General features: G+C 44.1%; 1 protein-coding gene across 1 annotated transcript in view; it reads right to left on the bottom strand.

Annotated features, from left to right (window-relative positions):
* PTPN14 (protein tyrosine phosphatase non-receptor type 14) overlaps nt 1-24,552 on the bottom strand; it is a 173,638-nt gene that overhangs the window by 34,019 nt on the left and 115,067 nt on the right. The window contains exons 6-12 of the mRNA XM_020284420.2: nt 19,084-19,154; nt 18,191-18,278; nt 13,648-13,736; nt 10,033-10,120; nt 9,126-9,208; nt 6,438-6,495; nt 2,288-2,366 (exon numbers count right to left, since the gene is read on the bottom strand). Coding sequence (XP_020140009.2) covers nt 2,288-2,366; nt 6,438-6,495; nt 9,126-9,208; nt 10,033-10,120; nt 13,648-13,736; nt 18,191-18,278; nt 19,084-19,154 — 556 coding nt within the window. The remainder of the gene's footprint in view (nt 1-2,287; nt 2,367-6,437; nt 6,496-9,125; nt 9,209-10,032; nt 10,121-13,647; nt 13,737-18,190; nt 18,279-19,083; nt 19,155-24,552) is intronic.

Here is a 24,552-nt window from a genome sequence, read left to right as displayed (position 1 = left end):
GCTGGGCGCAGTGGCTCATGCCTGTAATCCTAGCACTCTGGGAGGCTGAGGCAGGAGGATCGCTCAAGGTCAGGAGTTTGAAACCAGCCTGAACAAGAGCAAGACCCTGTCTCTACCAAAAATAGAAAGAAATTAATTGGCCAAGTAAAAATATATATAGAAAAAATTAACCAGGCATGGTGGCGCATGCCTGTAGTCCCAGCTACTGGGGAGGCTGAGGCAGGAGGATAGCCTGAGCCCAGGAGTTTGAGGTTGCTGTGAGCTAGGCTGACGCCACGGCACTCTGACCTGGACAACACAGTGAGACTCTGTCTCAAAAAAAAAAAAAAGAAACAGGACAAATGATGCAGCCGGGACGTCGGCATGCCTAGCTCGTTCTGAGCAGCAAACAATGAACGGCAAAATTAGAATCAAGAGTTCTTTTTGGCCATTTCTGAAATCCTCCTTTAGATCTGGTTTCATCATTGAGGTCAATTCAAGTAAAAATTAATTATGGTTTAAAGAAGTACCGAGAGAGATAAACAGTAGATTTATAAAGTCAGGCCTAGTCTAGGTGTCCAGCGCTCCTTTAAAACACAAATACACCTGCCCTGAGGAAGGAAACTTTTTGCCAAAACACTTTTCTGTGGCCAAAATACCATGTTTCCCCAAAAATAAGACCTACCCATAAAGTAAGCCCTAGCAGGATTTCTAAGCATTTGCGCAATAGAAGCCCTACCCTGATAATAAGACCTAGTGGTGGGCATGGCTACGCAGCACAACTGAACAACCCATGCATTTCGTCCCGGAGCAGGAAAGAAGACAAGCAGCCCTTCTCATCCACCCCATGAGAGCTCTATTGCTCCACATGAGAGATTGGGGCCAATGGTTCTACAGGAAATAGAGTCACAAGAAATTCAGGATGGAATTCTGGGTTTGGAGAGGTATGATGATGTTCCAGAAGAAGATGACTTGAATAAATGTAGACTGTTGTACTGTACTTAAAACAAATAATGCATGCCCTGAAAATAAGCCCTAGGGTGTCTTCTTGAGGAAAAATAAATATAAGACTCTGTCTTATTTTCAAGGAAACACGGTATATTCATTTTCACGCTATAGATTTAAGCTGGGCAAAGCAGAGGAAGACAAAGTCAGAAAAGGAGAAAAACAGAAAAGGTGACTGAAAATATTCAACTGCCTGAAAAGGAAGAGTGTGGACAAAGATCTGATCAGATGAGATAGGCAAAAAAAAACTAGAACAGAGAGATGAACGCTTTGCAATTTATCCACCTTTCATGGGGTTTGCTGCCTTCCCATAGAAGGAGGGTGACTTTGCTACTCTGTTTATAAAAAGTACTATTTCATTAAATTAAATGGTCTTGATTGTCTTAGTTTTCATGCTCATACTTTTATAACACAGAGGTCCCAAAATAGCCAGGAATTGATAACATAGAAACTAATTCTCTACTTAATATATTGTCAACATCCAAGGTTTTCTATCATCTCGATTTTTTTGAGATTCAGTTAGTTAGTATAAAATGACTAAGAGATACTGATTTTCATATCCAAGCGCCATGATTAACCTCTCTGTATCCCAGTTTCTATATATGCAAAACAGAAAACAGTAACAGTAGTACCCATAGGTTTATTATGAGGATTAAATGAGACGATATACAGTGAGTACTTAGAACAGTGTCATAATTGCTCTATCAATGTTCACTGTCATCACGGTCATTGTTATTACTATTGGAATGGGCTTTTGCACACATTTTGCATGGGAGATGTTACGGGAGAGAAAGAGGAGCACAAGAGATTTCCTTTATAAGCAACATGCAAGAGTACTGAGAAAGGGACTGGAGGGAGAGGTGAGAAAACCAGCTAAAAGAGCTGAGGTTGTGCATTTCTCCCACTTTTTTCTGGACGCCTGTATTCACTGTCCCCATGAAAAACTCACTGACCTGCTTATAAGCTTTATGACAGCGGCCATGAAAGTGAAGTGCATTCATCTGGGCTGTGCTGTCACCCTCTCCTCTATGCTTACTTACGAAAGGGAGGAGAAAGAACGTGCTTGCTCTGCCTTGGCCCCGACTCCCTGAGCAGCCCACTCTGGGGACATTTTCCTCCTAATGGTAACCAACACTTGAGGCCTTTCACAAATCAAAGCTGCTGGCTACTGTCATTCAGACAATGACAAAGTTAGAATGAAAGCATTACTGTCATCTTTAAAAAAAAAAAAAAAAAAGCCCTCCTTACTGCTCCCTGGCATTCACCTTTTTGTCTTAAGAAGGGAGGATGGCGAGCCAGTTACCTTGGGAGGTGTGCGTTTCCGAGTAGTGCTCACCGCACTGGACGTGCACGGGCGGCAGGATGTACGGCTGCTGCCGGGGCTGAAACAGAAAACACAGTAGAAGTGGGGTGGCCTGGGCAGAGACGCCTGTTACTCACCCAGAGAGCCAGCCGGAGCCCATGGCAGTCCCCACCACCATAGCACCAGGGAGGCAGGGGGCAGCCGCCCTCCCTGCCACCCCTCCGACCCACCCCTCTCCTACACATCTATACCCTCAGCTCATTGCTAAATTTGGGGCTGAAAGAAACGACAAGGAGGAAATGCAGTTGGGTCAAGAGCAGAAAGAATCCGGCCAGGCGTGGTGGCTCACACTTGTAATCCTAGCACTCTGGGAAGCCGAGGCGGGTGGATGGCTCAAGGTCAGGAGTTCGAAAACCAGCCTGAGCAAGAGCGAGATCCCCGTCTCTACTAAAAATAGAAAGATATTAATTGGCCAACTAAAAATATATAGAAAAAATTAGCCAGGCATGGTGGTACATGCCTATAGTCCCAGCTACTCGGGAGGCTGAGGCAGGAGGATTACTCGAGCCCAGGAGTTTGAGGTTGCTGTGAGCTAGGCTGATGCCACGGCACTCACTCTAGCCTGGGCAACAGAGTGAGACTCTGCCTCAAAAAAAATTAAAATAAAATCAGAAAGAATCAAAAGACTGAATCCTGTTATCCATTATGTTCTAATACACCTGCAAAGGTCTCTATGCCTTCCTTCACAAGAATAACTTAGAACAGGTACATTATTATAAGTCATCGAAGAAATGAGAGTGAGGGGGACACGTGTTTTGTTCTTCTCAAAATTCTACTCACCAGCTCCTACCCACCAGCGCAGCTGTGCCTACGACCCAGGTTCATGGCTCCACATCACCCTCAAATGGGAATGCAGCTAGTGTTAAGCTGGGCCCAGTGGCAACTAATATAAATACCTAAAATGTGACCTTCAATGAGCGTGTGGTTCTCCAGACCACTTATGGACCCACCCCACTGGAAAGGCTCTGGCAGAGAGTCAAGTTCAACCATCTACCCCTTCACCCTCATGGCAGAGCCTTTTCCATTAGTCTCCTAAACTCGGCCATCTACACCCCAACCCGAATAACTTCCTGCTGCAGAAGACAGTAAAACTTTTAGAGGGGAAAAAAAAATACTTCGATGAATTACATATTTGAACAAAAGAAATATGACAATTCACCAAGGTGATCAAAAAGCAAGTTATTGGCCGGGCGCTGTGGCTCACACCTGTAATCCTAGCTCTTGGGAGGCCGAGGTGGGTGGATTGCTCAAGGTCAGGAGTTCGAAACCAGCCTGAGCAAGAGTGAGACCCCGTCTCTACTATAAATAGAAAGAAATTAATTGGCCAACTGATATATATATAAAAAAATTAGCCGGGCATGGTGGCGCATGCCTGTAGTCCCAGCTACCTGGGAGGCTGAGGCAGAAGGATCACTCGAGCCCAGGAGTTTGAGGTTGCTGTGAGCGAGGCTGACGCCACGGCACTCACTCTAGCCTGGGCAACAAAGCGAGACTCTGTCTCAAAAAAAAAAAGCAAGTTATTTAAACCTCAGTAGGTCTCAGCTTCCTGCCCGTCAAACCAAACTCCTCCCTGCCCCTACCTCAAGCATTATCCATTTTATTTCTATATTGGGGTTGCAGATAAGAGTTTGTTTGAAAAAGTTTTGATGTGGGAAGAAAAAAAAAACCCTCAAGTTTGTAAGCCACTAAACAACACGATCTCTTATATTTCTCTTGGCCTTTCAGGTATTATTTTAAAGGTTACTGTTTTACCAGAGAAGCAACTGAGATCAAACCAAGAAACTGAAAACCAGCAGGGGTCAGACTTTCTCAGCATCCCTCAGTAGAAAAAGAGCACTAGCCAGAGATATTTATCTCTGATATTTAAATAACTCACTTATCTTCTCTGCTACAAACAATGCTTGGGCATCAAGAGGGCGAATAAAGAAGGCACCAAAAGCAATGGATCCCCAAATTAAAAGGAACCAAGAGAATAGAAATAAAGAATCGAAATTAATCTAAGAAAGTAGTTCAGGGTACCAAAGAAAAAGTGCTAAATCAGTTCTAAATATCCCCATGTCTCCCTCTGCCTGATTTTTGAGTTGCAATTTAAAAATATTTTTCCTTTTCTTGGCAATATATAATTCAACTCAATTTTTCCAGAGCAGGACAGCCAGTTTTAAGGGTTTAGAAACAAATAGTGTGGAGGGAGTTGTACAAGGGAAGAGAAATACATGGCAAGGCAAATTTGGTTTACTGCCTTTTCTTGCTCTTCTTAAAAAAAAAAAAATCTTAATAAGTGACTAGTTATGAACTGGCATAAGTGTATAGGCAAAGGACAGTAACAGCTAACCCTCTGAACACCATTTCAGGATTATATTATTTATTTCATTTTTTTTGTATATTCTAATATACCATTCCATTTCTTTCCAGATTTGCTGATACAGGAACAAATTATATAATAGATGCCATATAATACAGGCAGCAGGCAGGCAAGAGAAAAATAGCACTAGGCAGTCCTGTTTCTCAGCAAGGAAGCCAAGAAGCAGTGTTCTCTGGTCTTACTCTCATTCACCGTAAAAAACTCTGGGTGAAACAGGTGAAACCTAAAGGGTGGGGACAGAGGAAAGTTTCCTGCAGACTGTCTTCACCCAAATAAAACAGGCAAGCCTCTGCATCTTCTTTAGGTAACCAGGACAAGACCAGACCACGTGGGAGCCTTTAAACATTTTGCTTGCCATGGTGTTTCATCGACATAAACGACAAAGTATCTCACTAATCAAGACAGTCTGACCCTAAAACAAGGAAAGGGAAGATAATACTAATAATGGGGAAAAATAAAGAAACCAGCACCATGAACAAATCTACCGGCGTTCTGAGGGAAAGCCAGGGCAAAGGGCCACGTGGGAAATATTATGCATCATATTGAGAGTAACAATAATCGCATGGACACCTCAGGAATCATATTATATGATAATGTAATGGCTCAACTCAAGAATTCTAGGAGTCCATGTCTATGTATTTTCCAGAAAAAAAAAAAAATTTCTCAAAAGTTTTCTTTTAAAAGACAAGCTAAAGGCATGCTATGGGGCGGTGGTCCCCAGTCTTTTTGGCACCAGGGACTGGTTTTATGGAAGACAATTTTTCCACGGATTGGAGTGGGAGAGAACTCAGGCAGTGATGCATGGCCCGGTTCCTAACAGGCCAGGGACTGGTGCCTGGCCGCAGCCTGGGCATTGGGAACCAACCATAGCTATAGGGCATACATTGTATATGAAGAAAAATTCAGTTGTATTCTATCAACTTGAAGGAAATGTTCATCAAGAAAAATTTAAAAATCATATGTCTGCTTTGATTTTGTGTAAAGAACTATGAGCTAAGACAAGCAGAACTATGAGCTAAAACTTTAAAGGAAACCAACTCTTCACATCTTTCTACTATATTATCCTGAGTAATCCTCAAAAGAAAACATAGCTAAAGATAGAACATATGTATTGATATTAGAACTGTGTTGCCTTATTCACACAATGAGGACAACAGTTAACAAAAACAGCAGCAGCTAAGGCTAGGTAGAAAAGTGGGGCCAATTAAAATCTTGTTGACTAATTAAAGCCTTAAAATTTAGAAAATGTGCATTGATTTTCCCCATTGGATACTCTAGCTGAGACCACCAACTAGACTCATTCGACTTTTGCTCATTTAAAAAGCATCTTCTGACTAGTTTATTAAGCTCTATCTATGGCAGTGAATACAAAAGAATTTGTGGAGCTTATAACTGAAGACACACCTTCACACAACAACCAGAACAGAGGAGCAAGTGGATAAAAACAAAGCACAGGTTGTACGTATGCTGAAGGACCATGGTCTCGTTGGCCTGGAATAAAGGGGTAAACCTTAAGCCGTGGTTAGAGTCATGATGGACGTGGGTGGGTATAAGAAACAAGGGGACAAAATGGGTGGCAGAACACCTGCTTGGCAGAACGATGTTCTTCTGTGTTCTCTCTCAAGATCTCACCTGGTCATGATTGCCCTAAGTCATCTCTCCTCTCAAATTAATAACAAAGAATTCTCAACAGTCAGACCACCTGATGGCTGAAGATTCTATACATACCAGAGAGGACCGGCTCCAGGTGGGCTGGCGTCTGATGGGGGGTGGAGAATTTGACTGTCTACATGAAAAGTTGAAATAATGAGAATGGTCATTGTTATTCATCAGATACAAAAAGACCAGATAGACAAGGGAGAGAGAGGAGAGGAAAATAAACAAGACTGGTTAAGACTTACACCAAACATAAACATTGCTTACTTCTGGATGGTGATGCTAAGAACAACTTTGATTTCCTTTCTTTTTCTTTTTCTTTTCAAAATGTTTGGAAAATATAATAATTTTATAATAGGTTTCACAAAGTAATATTAAAAGAGTAAGGCTTATTTCTTAGAAGGATTAGGAGGGAAATAAGCAAGACTGAAAAATATCACCTTTACATGAATTTTTAAATATTGTACTCTTGTGTATGTGTAAAATCTTTCATAATTAAAAAAATGCAAAAAAAAACATTTTTAAAATGCTTCCAGTCCAATGAAAATCCAAAATAGATAAAATATTTGAGTTTGACCATGTAAAGATACTTTTGATTAATATATTTTACAAATATTTATCTGATCAGATGCTTTCCAGACTGAGAACATAGATTTTTTTCTTTTTACTGTGGAGGTAAAAATCAACTAGAAGTATTATCGAATTCTCAAGAACTGAAATCAAAGTTGCTTTTCAGCAATGGTTCCCAAATGCCATAATAATGTTTTCCCTAGTTCTCAGTGTCATCAATTAAAAAAACAAACTCCTCTTCCCCAAAACCAGGACCATATAAACTTTTCATCAAACTAAAGCTCTTCAACTTAAAGGACTCTCCATAATCTGAGATTTCATCCTTCTTACATTTTTGGTGATACCTTTTCTTTCATGAAATGATGGAGATAATATAGTTATGTTGGATTTTTAAAATGATTGGCTAAATATACAATCTTTCAGATGTATGTTAAACACACTCCCCCCATTTTTGGTCCTATGTCAAGAAGTCCAGGAACCACTCCCTGGGGCTAAACCTCCTGATGACAAAGGGTAGCTCTGCAGGAGCAGAAAACCTAGTGATGGTCTTTTAGAGGCCAGAGAGTAAAGCCCTCCAGAGAAGGGCGCTGGTAGGGTAATGCTAGTTTTGTAAGGTTCTAGAAGAATATGCAGGTCTTAACATAGTGCTGAGCCTCTGAAACTGTACAGAAGAGTGAATGTGAGTGTGAGAGTCTGTGTGTGTGTGTTTGTGTATTTTTAGAGAGTGTGCCCCAAGTTTTAATCAGATAAGAAGCTAGAAACCTTTCATACCGTGTTAGGAAGAAGAAAGGAATGGTTATGATAGAAACAGAAATGAAAAACAATTTCTTCTTAAATTTCAGTCTCATATGTGATGTTCTCACTCATATGGGAAGAAAAGACAAGAGAAATATAAACACTCAGTAAGTTTTACAGTAAAACCACCGGCTGAGAAATGGCTCTTCTCCAACAGTTTTTTTTATTCGCCCTACAACAGATTTTTAGCCACCCTACTATAGAATTCTTGCTAACGTCAAAGACACCCCCACAAGTCAAAAGCAACAGCGGAGCAGAACTGCACGTACACAACCTATAGGGAATCTGCTCGAAAGAATGGCGCGTGGGGTTGCACAAGAGAATAATCTAGAAGAAAGATGCGGCTGCCTACCGTGCCACTCCTTGCTCAGCCCTTCCTCTCTGATTTATATTTGCAAACTTTGCTGGTAGAGCGAATACTGTGAGTTAGACGTTCAGGCCCTGACAGTGACTAATTGCAGCGACTGGTTTGAAAGAGCTTGGAGGAAAAAAGTCTGCCATGACCTGGGGGGCTCCGGGTACAAAGCAGCCGCGTTCTTCAGCGGGAACTGCTCTAGGACAATACTCTGCATACTCTTGCATGGGTCCACGGTGGGAGTGGAAAGGCAGTTCCTTCTCTTGCATTTACAAGCCCGGAGCTCTTTGAAACAAAATTAGACACATTGGGCGCCCAAACGGCTGAACGCACTCCGCTCGGGAATGCCTTTTGAAGGCAACCGAGGCAAAGAACCCACGGGAGACTGAGCCCCAGCACGCTGCATCTGAGGTCAGGCCTCGTTGAAGCGCCCTCATCACACTCCCCTTTATCACTCTTTATTTCCAAATTAAATTAAAAAAAAAAATACACACGGATCTGTGACTTCTATGAGGGTCTCTTCCAAATCGGCCTCTAATTACCCTGGCCTCTCATCTGCAGTCAGGGGACCTGACCCAGGAGCGCACACAGGGTTAGCCAACTGTGTGAGCCGAACGGGGCTGAGGATGACAGGAGCTCCTTCCCTTTCAAGTTGGCTCGTCACTCCGTCACCCGCTTCTGAACACGCTCCGCACCTGACACGAAGGGGCACCCTGGCAAATTGGGAACCGGTCGGCTCCTCCAAACTCATAGCAGAGGCTTGGAAAGGCACTAACGCCGCCCAACCCACCCAGGCAGTCGAGCACACGCAGTCAATTTGTGAGTCATTTTCCCTCTAGGCGCACAGACTACACGCTAGACAGTCTTCATCATTAAAGTTCTTTCATTCCTGCCCAGGTTTAAGGTTACTTCCTTTAGCCTCTACGAGGAACAAGGAAAAAGAGTGAACGGATACAGGCATCTATACGACATGCCTAGAGCATGTGCATGTCATCTGACAAAGCCATGTAGTTGAGAGGGTGGACTAAATGTTTACTCACTCCGTGCAGATTTTGTTTTGTTTGTAAAACTTGTGCCGTGTGACAAACAGTCGGGAGATGTACTTGGCATTTTCGATGTCATCCTTAAAAAGAAGAGACAGAGAAATAAAATGAACACTTGTTTGACTACATGTACATATCATTAAGATTCCTCTGAGCTGGGGGACAAGTCCCTTCCTCCCTTCGTCTCTCAAGCACAAAAGTGACACCCTGGGCCAGCAAGCAAACCAACCTGCCGAATGGCAGCAACAGCCATGCCTACGAAGTCTACCAAAGAATGGCAGAAAATGCTGTCTGCTAAGGAACCCTTCAATGTCCAAAGTGCTGGGGTTACACCGATGAACTGGCGTGCCTGTACATAATTCCAGATCAAGTGCTTTAAAAATAAACAACTGAATCAAGGCAGAGCGTAGGATAAACAGCAGACATCATTAAATGTCTGAGGCGCTGAGATGCACAAATGGCCTTGGCGCTGGGGGAGGCAGTCAACAGAAGGTCAGTCACCCAGCTGCCTTCAGATTAAGCTTGGGCTGCGGTGGGGAAGAAAATGCAGGTCAGCCAGCAGAAGCAGAGGCAGTGCAACAGACTCAGGGGCTACGCGATGAGGGCTGTAAGCAGAGCGCAGAGGAACACGGCACGCCAGACAACATGACCCATCCCACACAAGGCGGCTGGGAGAAATGCAAAGTTCAGAGTCAAAAGCCAGCTTGGAAACCTGGTGTTTTGAACGTGGTATTTCACCACTGCTATCCCGAAACGAGTAATGACAGCATCGGGCAAATACGCAAAAGTATTTCTTCAACAGAATATTGATTCTCTCAAGATATGGACAGCAAGAAAAGGACACGAGCTGAAAAGCCCGACAGTGAGCTGCTTGTTGGCCCCACCTGCCGCCCACGTTGCTTACCGTGTGAAAGAGGGCAGTCTCTTCCTTGTTGACGAGCTCCACGAGAATGGCTGACTTGTTGTGAGTGATATTCCCAATATCATTCCACCTGGTCAAAAGAAATGCAACTGTGTCTGCCCGCAGATGGCAGACACAAACCGGCATAGGAGGTCGTCTGCTACTGTCGAGCTTCACTTTACAAATTAGGATTTAACTACTTTTCAAAAAGCTAAATATTCCTTCTCTCAAAGGAGAGAAGAAAATGCAACACGTATTCAAAGACCTAAAAATTCTACATAAACGTCCAGATACTGCTGTTCACAAGTATAGGTTCTCTTATGAGCAGCAAGGAGGAAAATCTGCAAAGGACTTTCGCTGCCTTTTCTCCCCCTCCATTTCCAAACTGACAAAACATTTCCCATGACCCCCACTTTTTAATGATGGAGCAGCACAGATTATTAAAAAGTTGTGTATTTCCAGGAATCTAGGCCGAAGAAGTCACATATTCTGTGTTGCAATGTGCATGACAGGTTAATTATGTCATCTTGAAAAAAAATGCCTAGGGGCTATTTTTTTTTTTTTTTTTTTGAGACAGAGTCTCGCTTTGTTGCCCAGGCTAGAGTGAGTGCCGTGGCGTCAGCCTAGCTCACAGCAACCTCAAACTCCTGGGCTCAAGCGATCCTCCTGCCTCAGCCTCCCTAGGGACTATTTAATGTGCCTACATGTTTGTGATCTAACGTAAGCACAGAGAAAAAACAGGCTTTCCTTCCCTGTTCTCCTGGAGACCTTATCTAAAATGAGCTACAACAAAATCTGCACTGGACAAGTTCTACCCAGAGCCAATTTCCAACCCTCTGTAACCACCACCTCCCCTGCGCTCAGTGCCCTGACCCTGCCCATTGCTACTCTGCTCCATCACGTACCTGCTTGTTACATTTCCAGCACCCCCTGCCTGGATAATTACTCTGAGACTCAGCTCAGGAGTCACCTTCCCTAGAAGCCCTTTCTCATCCCCCACTACCCACATGCGAGAAGAACCCACTGTCCTCCTCTGTCGGTCACCTCGTTGTATTTCAATTTTTACTGCTGTGACTAGATCTCTAACTAGACCAAACTAGAACACAAGCTCCACACCCTGCGTAGGGTTCCACTCTCTTGATCTCTGTATTGCAAACACTGAGCCATGTACCTGGCATAGAGCACTCCATAAATGTCTGTGGGAAGAATGAACAGTAATAACATTGCCTGTCATCTGTACAGAGTACGATACTTGTATCAACTGTCTAAGGCAGAAAAGACAGCTGTTTTTGCTCCTTCTTTAAAGAGGAGGCAATTTAGACACAAATGAGTGCCTGATGCAGCCACATTCACTCTGTTCATCAGGGATGGATGAGTTCTTTACCTGGAGTTTCCAGACTTTCTGCCAGTCACCTGTGCATTACACCAGTCCCAGATGTTTGGGTTTTGTGTGTGTGTGTGTGTGTGTGTGTGTGTGTGTGTGAGTGAGAGAGAGACAGAGTCTCGCTTTGTTGCCCAGGCTAGAGTGAGTGCTGTGGCATCAGCTTAGCTCACAGCAACCTCCAACTCCTGGGCTCAAGCAATCCTCCTGCCTCAGCCTCCCGAGTAGCAGGGACTACAGGCATGCGCCACCATGCCCGGCTAATTTTTTCTATATAGATTAGTTGGCCAATTAATTTTTCTATTTATAGTAGAGATGGGGTCTCGCTCTTGCTCAGGCTGGTTTTGAACTCCTGACCTCCAGCAATCCGCCCGCCTTGGCCTCCCAGAGTGCTAGGATTACAGGCGTGAGCCACTGCGCCCAGCCGTGTCCCAGATGTTTTTAAGACCATCTGCTGGTACAATGCACTCCACCCGGCTAGCTGCCCAACTTTCAGCTCTACCAGATTAGATCTACAAGGACTCATGGCTACATGCTCCTCAGTGAAGGTCTCTAGATAAGAGATATTTGGTTTCCTCTGGCTCCATTCCTTCAAAAATCAACTGCCAAAACCTTAGATACACTCGGTGCCCCACAAGGTGATTTCACCCAGTGGCCTAATGAACACGACACTAGAAGTAAATTCCCATCTTGTAGGGGGTTTCAAGATAAATGAAAAGGTCTGGAGGCAGCTCCTAAGAAAACTGAGCAAAACAGTGAGAGGCTTATGCCCATCAAACTTGTAAATTGCTATCTTCTTCTATTTCACCTCGATAGCTGGTATTAACCCTTTGCACTCAGATGTTGAGTGTGACTTGACACGTTTAGCAAAAATTATAGAGATTAAAATTATTCTTTAAATGTATCAATAATTTGAAATATAAAAAAAATCCAAATAAATAAGTTTGTATGAAAAGAAACTCCAGTTTTTTATTCTACTGCCCCGCTTTGTAAAATCTGGGGTATTTAAAAAATTAAATCCCAAGTAGAATAAAGGAATTGAGGGGAAAAAAGCAAGCGAGTGCAAAGGGTTAAGACTTGTTTGCTTCTCTTCTGTAGGCTTGAGGAGAAACATCGATTTAACTATATGGACAAAAATGCCTAGATAACTTTGAATGGACATAAAGATTTACAGTTACAACTCTGCACACATTTACATGTTTTATTCAGTTAATTTACACTCTGTGGCAGGTACATGGAGGTGACGCCACATCCAAAAGTCAAAAAGTTCATTCTATAGACCCAAAGATCTCTTGTCTCCACTCTGCTCCATAATGTCTCTAGCCGAAGAGCAAGGAAAAAAAATCATAAAAATAATGGCAGGGTGGGGACCTAGGGAAGTAAAGGCCAACCAAGAAGCTTTTGGTTGGAAACCCGTCTCAAAATGACCCGCAGTGACTGCCGATCCAGACAGTACATGGCTGGCCGAGATTCATTTCTAGAAGGCGAGCCGTGCTTGCCTCTGAGAGCTGCCTGTGGTCATCTGACCTGGATGCACAGCTTTTCCTATAAATAATGAGCCATACTGCCCTTGTAAATGAAAGCGGGCACACGGTGTTTCAGATCACTGACATGATGATGGAATCTATGGGCATCAATGCAAAGCAAGCGTGTTGACACGTAACGGGGGGCGGGGGGGACTTCCACATCCTACACCAGTACTACTCCTGGTAGAAGGTTAAAATGTCAAAAGAATTAAAAAGTATCAAAGCCCTCTAATTTATCATAATGAAGTGATTGCGTTTTCAAAACACACTTTTTCAAATGATCATCTTTTGTTAATATAAAAATTAGTCTGCACTCTCGTGGCACGTGCGTGTGGTTAGGCAGAGGGTACAAGACAATGGAAAGAAGCCAATTTGGATTTAATGACTGACTGGAAAGCTGGTTTCCAACCAGACTCATGGAGTTTAGTTCCACTCTTCTGACTCAGTGGGGTTCAACATGTATTTCCTGGAGTCAGGTGGGAAGAAAGGATTTCCTCTCTCCCATCAGGCCTCTAGGAAAAGTGAGATGAATTTCTCCGTAACTTCTTAAATCCTGCAGAGGGCTGACCTTATCCGAGTTGAGAAGAGCTCAACTCTGATCCACGGTCTGGCTCTTAACTCATGTGGGTAACCTTAACGCTCAGCGTGGTTTTCTAGAGTCCCTCAAGAGGAAAAAGGAAAAAGAAAAAAAAAAAAGGCAAATAAGACTACCTGTATATTACTGCTTGTCTTCCAATTCTGTTTCTCACGAAAATCCCCATAAAGAAAATGCCAAGATGCACACTGTTTCCATGATTGTCCTGCATAAGATCAACAAAAGATACTTGTGATGACCCACGTTCGCTGTAGCACTATTCACAATAGCCAAGACAGGGAATCAACCTAAGTGTCCAGCACAGATGAATGGATAAACAAAATGTGGTTTATGTGCACAATGGAATACTATGCAGGCTTAAAAAAGGAAAAGGAATTCTGTCATTTGTCGCAGCATGGATGGAGTCGGTGAACATTGTAAGTGAAATAAAGCCAGGCACAGAAAGACAAACACCACGTGGTCTCACTTATATGTAGGATCTAAAACAACTGAACTCGTAGAGGTGGAGAATATAATGGTGGTTACCAGCGGGCTGGGGAGCGGGAAGAATGGGGAGATGATGGTCAAAGGACACAAAGCCTCGTTGGGAGGAATAAGTTCAAGAAATCTATTGTATATCATGGTGACGATAATAACAATGTATTCTTGAAAATCGCCAAGAGTAAATTTTAAGTGTTCTCACTCTAAAAAAATAAAACCAAACCAAGTATGTGGCATAATACGTATATTATTTAGCCCAATTTATATATGTATTTCATAACATTTTGTACACCATAAATATGCATTTTTGTCAATTAAAAAACTGATTTTTTTAAAAAAAATATTTGCGATGAAAGAGATCACCAATGGTGTTTTTTTTTGTTTGTTTGTTTTTGAGATAGAGTCTCACTTTGTTGCCCAGGCTAGAGTGCCGTGGCATCAGCCTAGCTCACAGCAACCTCAAACTCCTGGGCTCAAGCAATCCTTCTGCCTCAGCCTCCCGAGTAGCTGGGACTACAGGCACGCGCCACCATGCCCGGCTAATTTTTTCTGTATATTTTTAGCTGCCCAATTAACTTCTATTTTTGGTAGAGATGGGGTCTCACTTTTGCTCAGGCTGGTCTCCAACTCCAGAGCTCAAACGATCCACTTGCCTTGGCCTCCCAGAGTGCTAGGATTACAGGCGTGAGCCACCACGCCCAGCCTTCACCCTACCCTGTTTCTCACTGTAAGTGGAAGGAATCACAGACAGCCTCAGGGCAAGGAGGCAACCAGCTGCATGGGGGCCAGGATCTCAAAGAACTCACCCACTGTGCGTCCTAATGAATTGTTTACATATATACACATTTTTTCCTCAATTTGTCACAACATATTTCCAGTTTAAAAGTGAATTTTAGGATTTTCTCAGATCTGTTGACCATTTGGATTTTCTCTTTCATGAATATCTATTAAATTATTCTTTTTTTTACCTTACCAAAGTTTTTGTTGTTTAAATCAAAGTTACATATGCACATGGTTTGAAGAGTTGGATATTCTTCAGGGCTTCCCTAAAGGGAGCCGACAGCAGACCTGGCCACACCTCCCCCTCTCCCCAGAGGTAGCAACTTGCACCTCCTAAAGCCCTAGCAGGTGTCTCTTTATTGCCACTGTGCATGGCCCTTTCAGTGGAGAACCACGTGTTCCTTAGTGCGGGGATATTTTCTCAAATTACTACCTCCTGTTTTCTTGGTTCACTCTGTTTACAACTCCCATTATGCAGATGTTGGGCATCCTGAACAGGGTCCATCTCCTGCCCCTCTTCCCATTACTTTAGGTTTTTTTTCTGGTGAGATTTTATCTAACCTGTCTACTACGTTTTCCATTTCTGCTATCATACATTTAATTTCTGAAAGTTCTTTTTTCATTTTCTAAATGTCCTCTTTTTATAAGCAACTTATTCCTTTAAGGAGGTAATTTTTTAAATTTCTGAGACTCCTTGGAAGGTATTTTAAGCAGGTGGCTCTCCCTGCAGAGTCTCTGCACCTTCCAGGCCACTTTGTGTTCATCGTGGGGGTCTCTGTCATTCCTACTGGGGTACTGGGTAGGGAGTCTGGGCAGTTCACATTCGAGGGTGGGATGCTAAACGCTGGTTGGGAGCTTCGTGAGCACAGGAGAGGTTTGGGGATGTCACTGTCAGGTGATCTGCAGGGACCTCTTTTGGGGAATCCCAGATGACTTTATCTTCAGTCTGGTCTCTTGGTTGAGTCAGGTGCTTCCAATCTCCTGCCCCAGACAGCATAACCTGCTGGCTGCCAGGTTCTGAGAGTGGAGTGGGAATAAGACCCAACATTGAGCAGATGTTTGATCACTCGGTCCCTGGAGTGAAGTCCTGTTTTCCCTGGGGGGGGGGAGGTTCTCTTCCTGAAGCAAGAGGGGGCCAGGCACAACTAGGACTGAGATGGAAAGGAAGGACTTCTCCATTCCCTAGAATACTTGACCCCATTTAGGAAACCTTAAGTCCCTTCTCAGTGACCTCTTCTCAACCCACCCACAAAGTTTACATTAGAAGATGAGTCTTCAAAGAGAAACAGAGAAAGGGTAAGTTCACTGCTGGTGGCAAAGCAGAAAGAGTGTTAAGAGCAAAAGAACTGGATAAGGACAAAGAGAATGGTCTTAGGGATAGGAGAAATTGAAAAGGTAAGTTACAGAAGTTAAACGTGGGAAAAGAACACAGGCGATAGAAAGAGAAAGGAAAATGCTGCAGAAAAACTTCCCTGGGCACTTTGCCAGTGGATCTATAGTGATGGGGGATTCAGGGAAAGTTGTTTGGTAGGGTGGGGCGTTGGAAAAACACAGAAGAGATGCTCCAGGTTGCCACTCCACCCAGTATGCCAGGGACAGTGCACTGGTCAAACCTTAAGGGCTCTACGTCCAATCTTGCAACAGATCAAGGTTCCAGTCTCTGTCTTACCCATCCAGGAAGCACCCTCCCCGACATCCATGTGCTCTGACAATACAGGATGACTCGGGTAGCAGGGCACACCTGCCAGGAAATGGATTGGTATTCTTCTTGTCTTGAAAATTTGTGCAGAACCACTCATGGAAAAGCCCACACTAAATAGAAGTGTTCTTCCACAGGGTGTATCAGAGCTTTCACTTTATTTGATCAATAACGTCCCATACCAACCCAAAGGGACTTTCCCTGCATACTTTCCTGTCTGCTTTTTCACTTGTCTCAGAGCTGATCACGCCACCACCCCCACTAGTACTGCCACTCCCACCCTCATCCTTGGGTCGCCAGGCGTCATGTGCTCTGTAGGTGGCCACCTGAGTCATGAACGGATACACGAGGAAAAAGCCAGCTGCATGGCTCAGCTACACCCTCCCAGCAATGAGTCAGCAGCGCCTGTCTTCCCACTCAGAGGAAGGTATAATATTCCCCTTGGTCCCACTAGAACATCCTAAAAAGTACATCAGAACCAAGCATAGCAGATTTCAGCGTTCCCTCACAATTGCTCCAATTTCCCATAGTTCAGAAATACTAAAAACAACATAAACAAATCGCCACCACAACAAAATCCCCAACTTCCAGGGATAGAGAAGTCAGTTTTCTAGAAGTGGAGAAAAGTTTACTCTGATTTTTCAATGACCCAAAATATCATGACTATATATGGGCTGCTGAAATGTAAGTGGGATGCAGATGGCTTCATAAGGCATTATTGCAAGGAAAATGGATTACAACCCTATGAAGGGCAGCCATTAGAGAAGCAAAAGAAAATTAAACAAATCTAAAAAAGAGCCATTTAGCCCTTTTTGCAAGCTGCGGCCACCCTGCTCGCTTCTCCTTGATGCACATGGGCAGTTCTCATTAAGGCAAATTGCAGACGTGCAACAGAGGGGGAACCGAACACTTATAAAACAGCCAGTGGAGCTAGTCTGGAGTGAAATGTTTGCATCGAAATTGCAGGCGTCTCCCAAATCGCTGAAATGTGCCATTTGCTTTAGGTTTCTGACAAAACTCCATTTTTTGTAAAGTTGGTCATCGGAGAACAGAAAACGAGTTTGCATTATGGGCTCAGCTCTATAAATGACCATGAGCCATGACCCACCCTTCCCAACCACACCTACTTCAGGAGGTGGAGTTGGTGCAAAGGATGTGATATGCTATAACGGTGTCCCAGGCATAGTTTCTTGCAAAAACACCAAAGGGACTGGAAAACCACCGTGGAGGGCCCTACATAGCTGGAGAAATAAAATATAACTGCAGGCAAGAAATGTTTCATTCTACCTCACAAATAATTATCCCTGTATCAGCTCAATGAAGAGAAAAGAGAATAAGCAAGGGGAGGAAAACTACTGGCTAGAGTCTTGATGAACGCACATATGGCTTTAGCTACTTGTCCTGCTGTGCGACTGGACCCGAGCCTTGATACCTCCATGGCGCTGAATGGGCTGGTGCAAGGTACTCGCTTAGATGGTGGTCTTAGAACGAGCTACACTGCTGAAGACCATGGAAAGCTTCAAGATTTCGTAGTTAAGAGAAAGCATTTGTTTTCCCTAAAGTAAACTGGACTTGCCAACTAATGGCACGTAGCAATAAGAAGGCCAAGCCATTCTGGCCCGCCGCTATCAAGACTGGTTTTCCAAATGCCCGTGCCGTTCTGAGAAGGCTAAAAGCAAGGACGGGGCACAGCACGTTACCTTCACAGGGAAGATTTCCTGTCCAAACCCATCCAAACGTTCCACTTCGTTGATGTACATAAGCTCGGCTTCGGCTGGCAGGATTCCACTAAAATCAAAATAGCATCAAAGGAGGAAATGGTTAGGGACAGCCAGCGGAAGCGCCTACCCTGCCGATGGCAAATTCCAGGGCTGTGGTTTCGCGCTGGCTTCTGGGAAGAGCAATCATCGCCCAACTGTGAGGGTACAGTGTGTTACTAAGTAATTCATTAACATCTTCCCCAGTTGCCTTTTACTCAACGGGGAATAATACGAGGAAGGTAAAGCACTGAATTAAGAGCCACGGCCCAATAAAGACTAAATAATTCTCCCAGACGACCCTGTGAATAATGCTGCCCGCTTTAAAATGAAGTGATTTTGCTCCTACCTGGGAGAAATCACAACTTAAAAAAAGGAAAAATTAAAAAAAAAAAAAAAAAGAAAAGAAAAGGTTTCTTATAATACAAGGACAATATTTTTGGGAGTCAAGTGGCCACGGTGTAAGAGAGCCTGGGATCATTGCAAAGATCGTCTGATGTAGGACAGGGAAGTGTCTGTTTTCCACTGGTACAAATCGGCCTGAAGTGGCTCTGATATCAAAGCTCTCGGTGCTTCCTTAAGTCAAAGTCTCCCTCCTTTTCCCACTTTGTCGCCCAAGGCAGCACTTTAGGTCTTCACTCTCTGCACAGGCTGCCCGGATGGGAGGGCAGTGATCAAGGTCACACACACCCGTCTCCAAAGTATAGAACTGAGTCAGATGGTGGAAGAAACACAACTATGTGCACTCGAGCCAGGAACGGGGGTAGGAAGACAAATGCCTCCTGCCCCGTGGACACCGGACAGCTGCTGGCCAGGCTGCCCTCCACCTGCCTTACCTGTGGGCTTTGTGTTCCTGGGCTACCTTCTGGGTCAGCTCCTCCAGAACAGCCTCCTCCAGGGCCAAATCCTGTAAGTACGGAAAGCACTTAAGGTCAAGACTATGTGGGCATTTTGCTATCTCACTTGCAAACCTTAAAATCTCCCTTGTCCAGAAGATGTTCCTCATTAGCCTCATGTCCTCATCTCTCCTTTACTCCTGCAGAATTAAAGGCTGTCATTTTCAGGACTGAGTTATGATCGGGTTACAGGCCAGTGAGTTTCCAGGCCGTCGCCCCTTCAAAAGTTGGGCCTGGGAAGGGACGTGCAAGGTTTCTTTGTCCACCTGCACAATTCCAGGAAACTGAAGCCAGAGCAGACTCATTCCGATGTGACTTTATGGTCAGGCAAACAGAGGAGGCCATTAACAGCTGAAATGTCAAGAGAGCGCTGTGAGACAATAGGGACGTAAATCACCAGTTAGTGAACTGACCAACAGTGAATCAACCAACTGAATCACGGGGCCCTGGGACCAGGGACTCTTCCTAACTCTCCTTCAGCGACACCACGGTGGGAGGATTTACAACATAGTAAAACAGAAATCAGGGCTTGTTAGACATTTTTCCAGCGAAGCGCTACTTGGGATGGCAAGATGGCGTCTGGAGAAATAAATCCAAGGTGAGGAGACCAAGGCAGTTCTTGAGAGGCTGATGGATGTAGTGACTCTAGGACTTGTCCCATTTCTTTGGTGACCTGGTAAGGCCTGGAGTGGGTCAGGCCACCGGGCCAGCTGCCTCTAGCTTTCCCAGGCAGCAGATTCCACATACCCCAGACAGGTAAGCACCAAGGTGGGCACAGGTGGGCACCGTCTTCCTCTGAGCTCCAGAGAAGACGTCACGAGGGACGCTGAGCTATGGGTTGGGGACTGATGTTTTGGTGCAAATCATACTAAGTGCCTCATTCCCTTGATTCTAAAATTCTAGTTATATGCAGATTCACCTCCAATGTAACAACTTTTCGTGGATGAAACACTTGTCCTCAAAAATGGATATCTAAAAACTGTCAGAAACACGCCATCTCAAATCATCGAAATGTGAAAAGCCAGTAATTTTTAGAACTGGAAAATGAGGATGCAACTATGTACTGACATTCTATAGTTCTGCCGGTCCTGCTAACTCTGCAGTTCATGAGAGACCTCAGGGAAGACGAAGTGACTTATGGCCGCTCTTTTTCTTCATCAGGTGTTAAAACTGATTAATTTGTTGTTTTCCACATAGCCATGCACATAAATGACTCTAGTCTATGAGAGGAAGAAAATGCAACACTTTCAGTTTTAGGTCGTGGAGTAACAAAGATAGCACGTGGCTCAGAAACTGAGCTATGTGTACATATCTAAGTACTGAGTTGTAGTAATAACCTGACATTAATTTTCAAAAGCTGATGAAAGGCAAGTGGCAACAGGATAAAATAAAGATAAGTGAAGATCAAAAAGTGTTCCATTAAACCTCTGCATCCTACTTTTAAAAAAGAAAAAGCCCAGAGGTACTCCTCTGCTATTGTACTCAGCTCAGCCACCTTGGTCTGCGTCTGGGGCCTCCCTCAGGTATGTGTCCTGCCAGGGAGGCATGCAAGAGTGGCCCCGTGCGAATGAAAAATGGCAGCGTGCATGCCTGTACACAGCCACGCACCTGTGGAGCGTCCTGTGTACTTGACTTTGTTCTTTTCTCTGCCGAAGAAATGCCGTTTAACAAATTCAGTTGCTTTATGAGATCAAACACAGCCATTCATCCTATCTTCCCTCCCCCGCCAAAGGAATGCATTCTTCTCTTTGAAAGCTCTTGTGGAACCAAGCAGAAAGTTTACAACCTTCCATGGCTCCCCACTGCCTACTCAGTTAGGTCAACACCTGGGCCTGGCATTCGGGCCATTCTTCAAGGTGACTCAGACTTCCCTTGGAGAACCGATCTCCTACGGGCCAAAGGGCTCGGGTAAACTCCTCTTAACACAACTCCTGCTTTTACACCCCCATTCACACTCACGCCCGCCCCTCCTGGAAGAACCGTTGTCCAGTCCCACTGCACAGTGTGAAATGTCACAGCATCCTTCAGGGCCTGTCTCTGCTACGATTTTCCCCATGGGGCTGTCCTATCCCCTAAGCTGGATGCAAACCTTTCTTTCTCTTGACTAGCAAGAGCTCTCCTGCTCCGAGTATGTCTCCTAGAGCCCTCCTCACCGTCTGCCCACCGCATTGCTTACACAGTTGTGTGTATACTCATCCTTTATCCCTGTCTCCCTCCCTCCGTGAGATTACAGGCCCTGAGGGCAGCAATTCCTCCTCATACCACAGGGCTCTTGTGTAATGACAGCTTGTAAGTTCTCAATATATAGTAAATGATCAATAAATGCTCACGGAACTGAACTCATGATGCAACGTGTAAGTTTCATACCATCCAACAAGAGTTTTTAATCGCGCAACGCTGGTTAACGATCACTCATACCTTCCGCCTGTGCTCTGTCTGAGTGATGTTACCAGGAAAGCAGACTACTCAACATCCTTATGTTTGCATAAGATAGAGACATAATAACAACACAACTAAGTAAAGTTATTGAGCATTTACCACGTGCCAAGTACAAAACATGCATTATTCTCCTTTAATGCTTACAATGAGACTAGGCTTGTTACCCACATTTTTAGACGAGAAGACTCAGGCTTAGCAAGGTTAAATAACTTGCCCGCAGTGGGGTACCCAGTAAGGGCACAGCCAGAACAAGGACACAGCACTGCTCGGCAACAGGGCCATGAAATTTCCAACCACAGGCCACGGATATGGCAGGGGTGAGGGCGATGAGTGTAGACAGCCGATGGCAAAAGCCTAGCAACGAATATTCACGACTCAGATACACACGATGACAACAATCAGCTTCTGCCATACCACTGCCAGCACTGTCCTTTCTGGGATGATGGAAATGCTCCCTGTCTGAGCTTTCTCACGTACTAGTCAATCAACACACGTGGCTACGGGGTACTTCATCTGCAGCCGATGCAACGGAGGAACTGCATTTTTAATTTTATGTAACTTTAATTAATTTAAATTTGAATGTAAATATCTACAGATGGCTGGCGGCTACCATCCTCAAGACAGCAATTTTAGAGCCAAGAATAACAATGTCAATATTTGTCTGTCCAATGGTGAGATTTACGAAGTCTATGCTGTTTAAGGACCCGATGTGCCTAGGTAGAAACAGTCTCATTCTGAAAGAGACACACAAAATAACTCCTTCAATCCTCCATAGCACTTTAACCTGTCAAAGTGTTTTATCATCTATAAACATACAAACACCATGCTGGTAATCACCTTTGAAAACTGGTACCCAAGGCTGGTCTCTTCCTAAAGGCAATGTGATAACGGCCTTTCATGAGAATAAGGTAAAAAAAAAAAATGCGGGTAGTTATCGGTCCTCCATTATCAGACACTCTATTTGACACAAACATGCGCACCCACTAAAATCCTAAGGTTTGAGCTTTATTTTTCTCCCACCAAGCACACTGGAAAACATCGTGACTTCTGAGATGTTGATTCAAGTGCACTGACACTAAGCCCTAGGAAGAAGTTCTCTAAGTCACGTGCTAATCTCTGAATGAGGTTCGAGTTAATGGGTAGAACTAGTAAAGTAAGTATAAAGACAGCAGGCACAGCAGAGAATATTGCTGTTTTCCTTTTAGGGAAGAAAAATAAGGATAGAGCTATTCATGGAAAGTCAGAGACTTGTATTAATACTATTTCTCCGGCTTCTAAGAACAAAGTAAGCTTTGGACTAATATGGATTTATCTCACGCACTAACATAGATAATTCCAACCTTACTTATACTAGTCTCTCAAAACTTAAAACCTTTGTCATCAGACATTCCACTTTCTCCCAGATGCAACAGCTGGTTAAGATGTTGAGTTTTGCCTATTTTGTTTTTAAAATATCTTTTGCTTTGTTTTCTTGTTTTTAGCTCATTGCCAACACCTATATGATATCTCCTGCCCAAATCACCAAAACAGATTCCCAGTTGACCTCCTCCTACAAATAGTCTCACTGCTCAAATCCAGCAGTTCCCCAAGTGTGGGGCTGGCAGCACCCTGGAAGGAGACCACCATGCTAATTCTAATTCCTCAGAAAAACTCAGTCTCATCTGCCACGATTCCCTTCCAGCACCCCTGAGCCACTCAAACTGGCCAGATGCCACATTCCCAAACACCCAGGCCACCGTGCCCCTGCTGCTTTTCTCCCTGCCCAGATCATTCCTTGCTCCTACTTCCCTGCCTGGTAGAATCCCGCCCATCCTTTAAGGCACAGTTTCCACTCCACTAGTCTTTCAGCCTTCCCTGACCCCCCCACCCCACCCCCTCCTAGCACACGTGACCTCTCGCCACATAAAATCCTGATCGTACTTTATTACACTTGGCTTTGCATTCTGATTTTGCAAACTTCCTATTTACCCAACCTCACTGTAGTCTCCGTGCAAATAAGCACCATGTCTCATACAATTTCATCCCCTGGGTGCTAGTTACCCAGGTCAGTGCTTGGGGCAAAACAGTTGATCAAAAAATAAATAAATAAATAAGTGGCAGTCATAATTTCTAAAACCAAAGCCAAAATGTTGGCTGGTTATAGCTCTTCTCTAAAATGACTTTTTAAAATGTTTTACACTCCTTTCTCATGGAAACTCTTCTCATTTATCCTGAAGCTACCCACCCACCAACCAACCAATGAAAATTCTCCAGGGCTTAAAATCTAGCCTCATCTAGGAAGCAGCAGTTTTCTTCATTGATTCTTTCTACGAACTTTTCTGAGCACAGACTATGTGCCAGACAACGATGGACAAGACAGGACCACAGAGCTGACGTTCTGGCAGACAGTAACACATACGTAAGAATGAACAATTTCAGATGCAGAAGTACACACACAAAAGGTGATATAACAGGAAGTGGTTGACGGGGTATATCAGATAGGTGGTCAGAGAAAAGGAAGACCTCTCTGAGGAGGTGATATTTGAGTCAAGACCCAAATGACACAAATATCTGGGGTACAGTATTTTAGGCAGAGGAAGCCCAAGTACAAAGGCTCTAAACAGCCCGGACGCGGTGGCTCACGCCTGTAATCCTAGCACTCTGGGAGGCCAAGGCGGGAGGATCGCTCAAGGTCAGGACTTCGAAACTAGCCTGAGCAAGAGAGAGACCCCGTCTCTACTAAAAATAGAAAGAAATTAATTGGCCAAATAAAATATATAGAAAAAATTGGCTGGGCATGGTGGCACATGCCTATAGTCCCAGCTACTCAGGAGGCTGAGGCAGGAGGGTTGATTGAGCCTAGGAGTTTGAGGTTGCTGTGAGCTAGGCTGATGCCACGGCACTCTAGCCAGAGCAACAAGAGTGAGACTCTGTCTCTAAAAAAAAAAAAAATCTGGGGTACACTATTCCAGGTAGAGGAATCCCAAGTAC

This window comes from Microcebus murinus, chromosome 23 (assembly GCF_040939455.1).
Source record: "Microcebus murinus isolate Inina chromosome 23, M.murinus_Inina_mat1.0, whole genome shotgun sequence".
NCBI lineage: Eukaryota > Metazoa > Chordata > Mammalia > Primates > Cheirogaleidae > Microcebus > Microcebus murinus.
The sequence above is the reverse complement of the archived record's forward strand: the minus strand, read 5'-3'. Positions and strand labels throughout refer to the sequence as shown.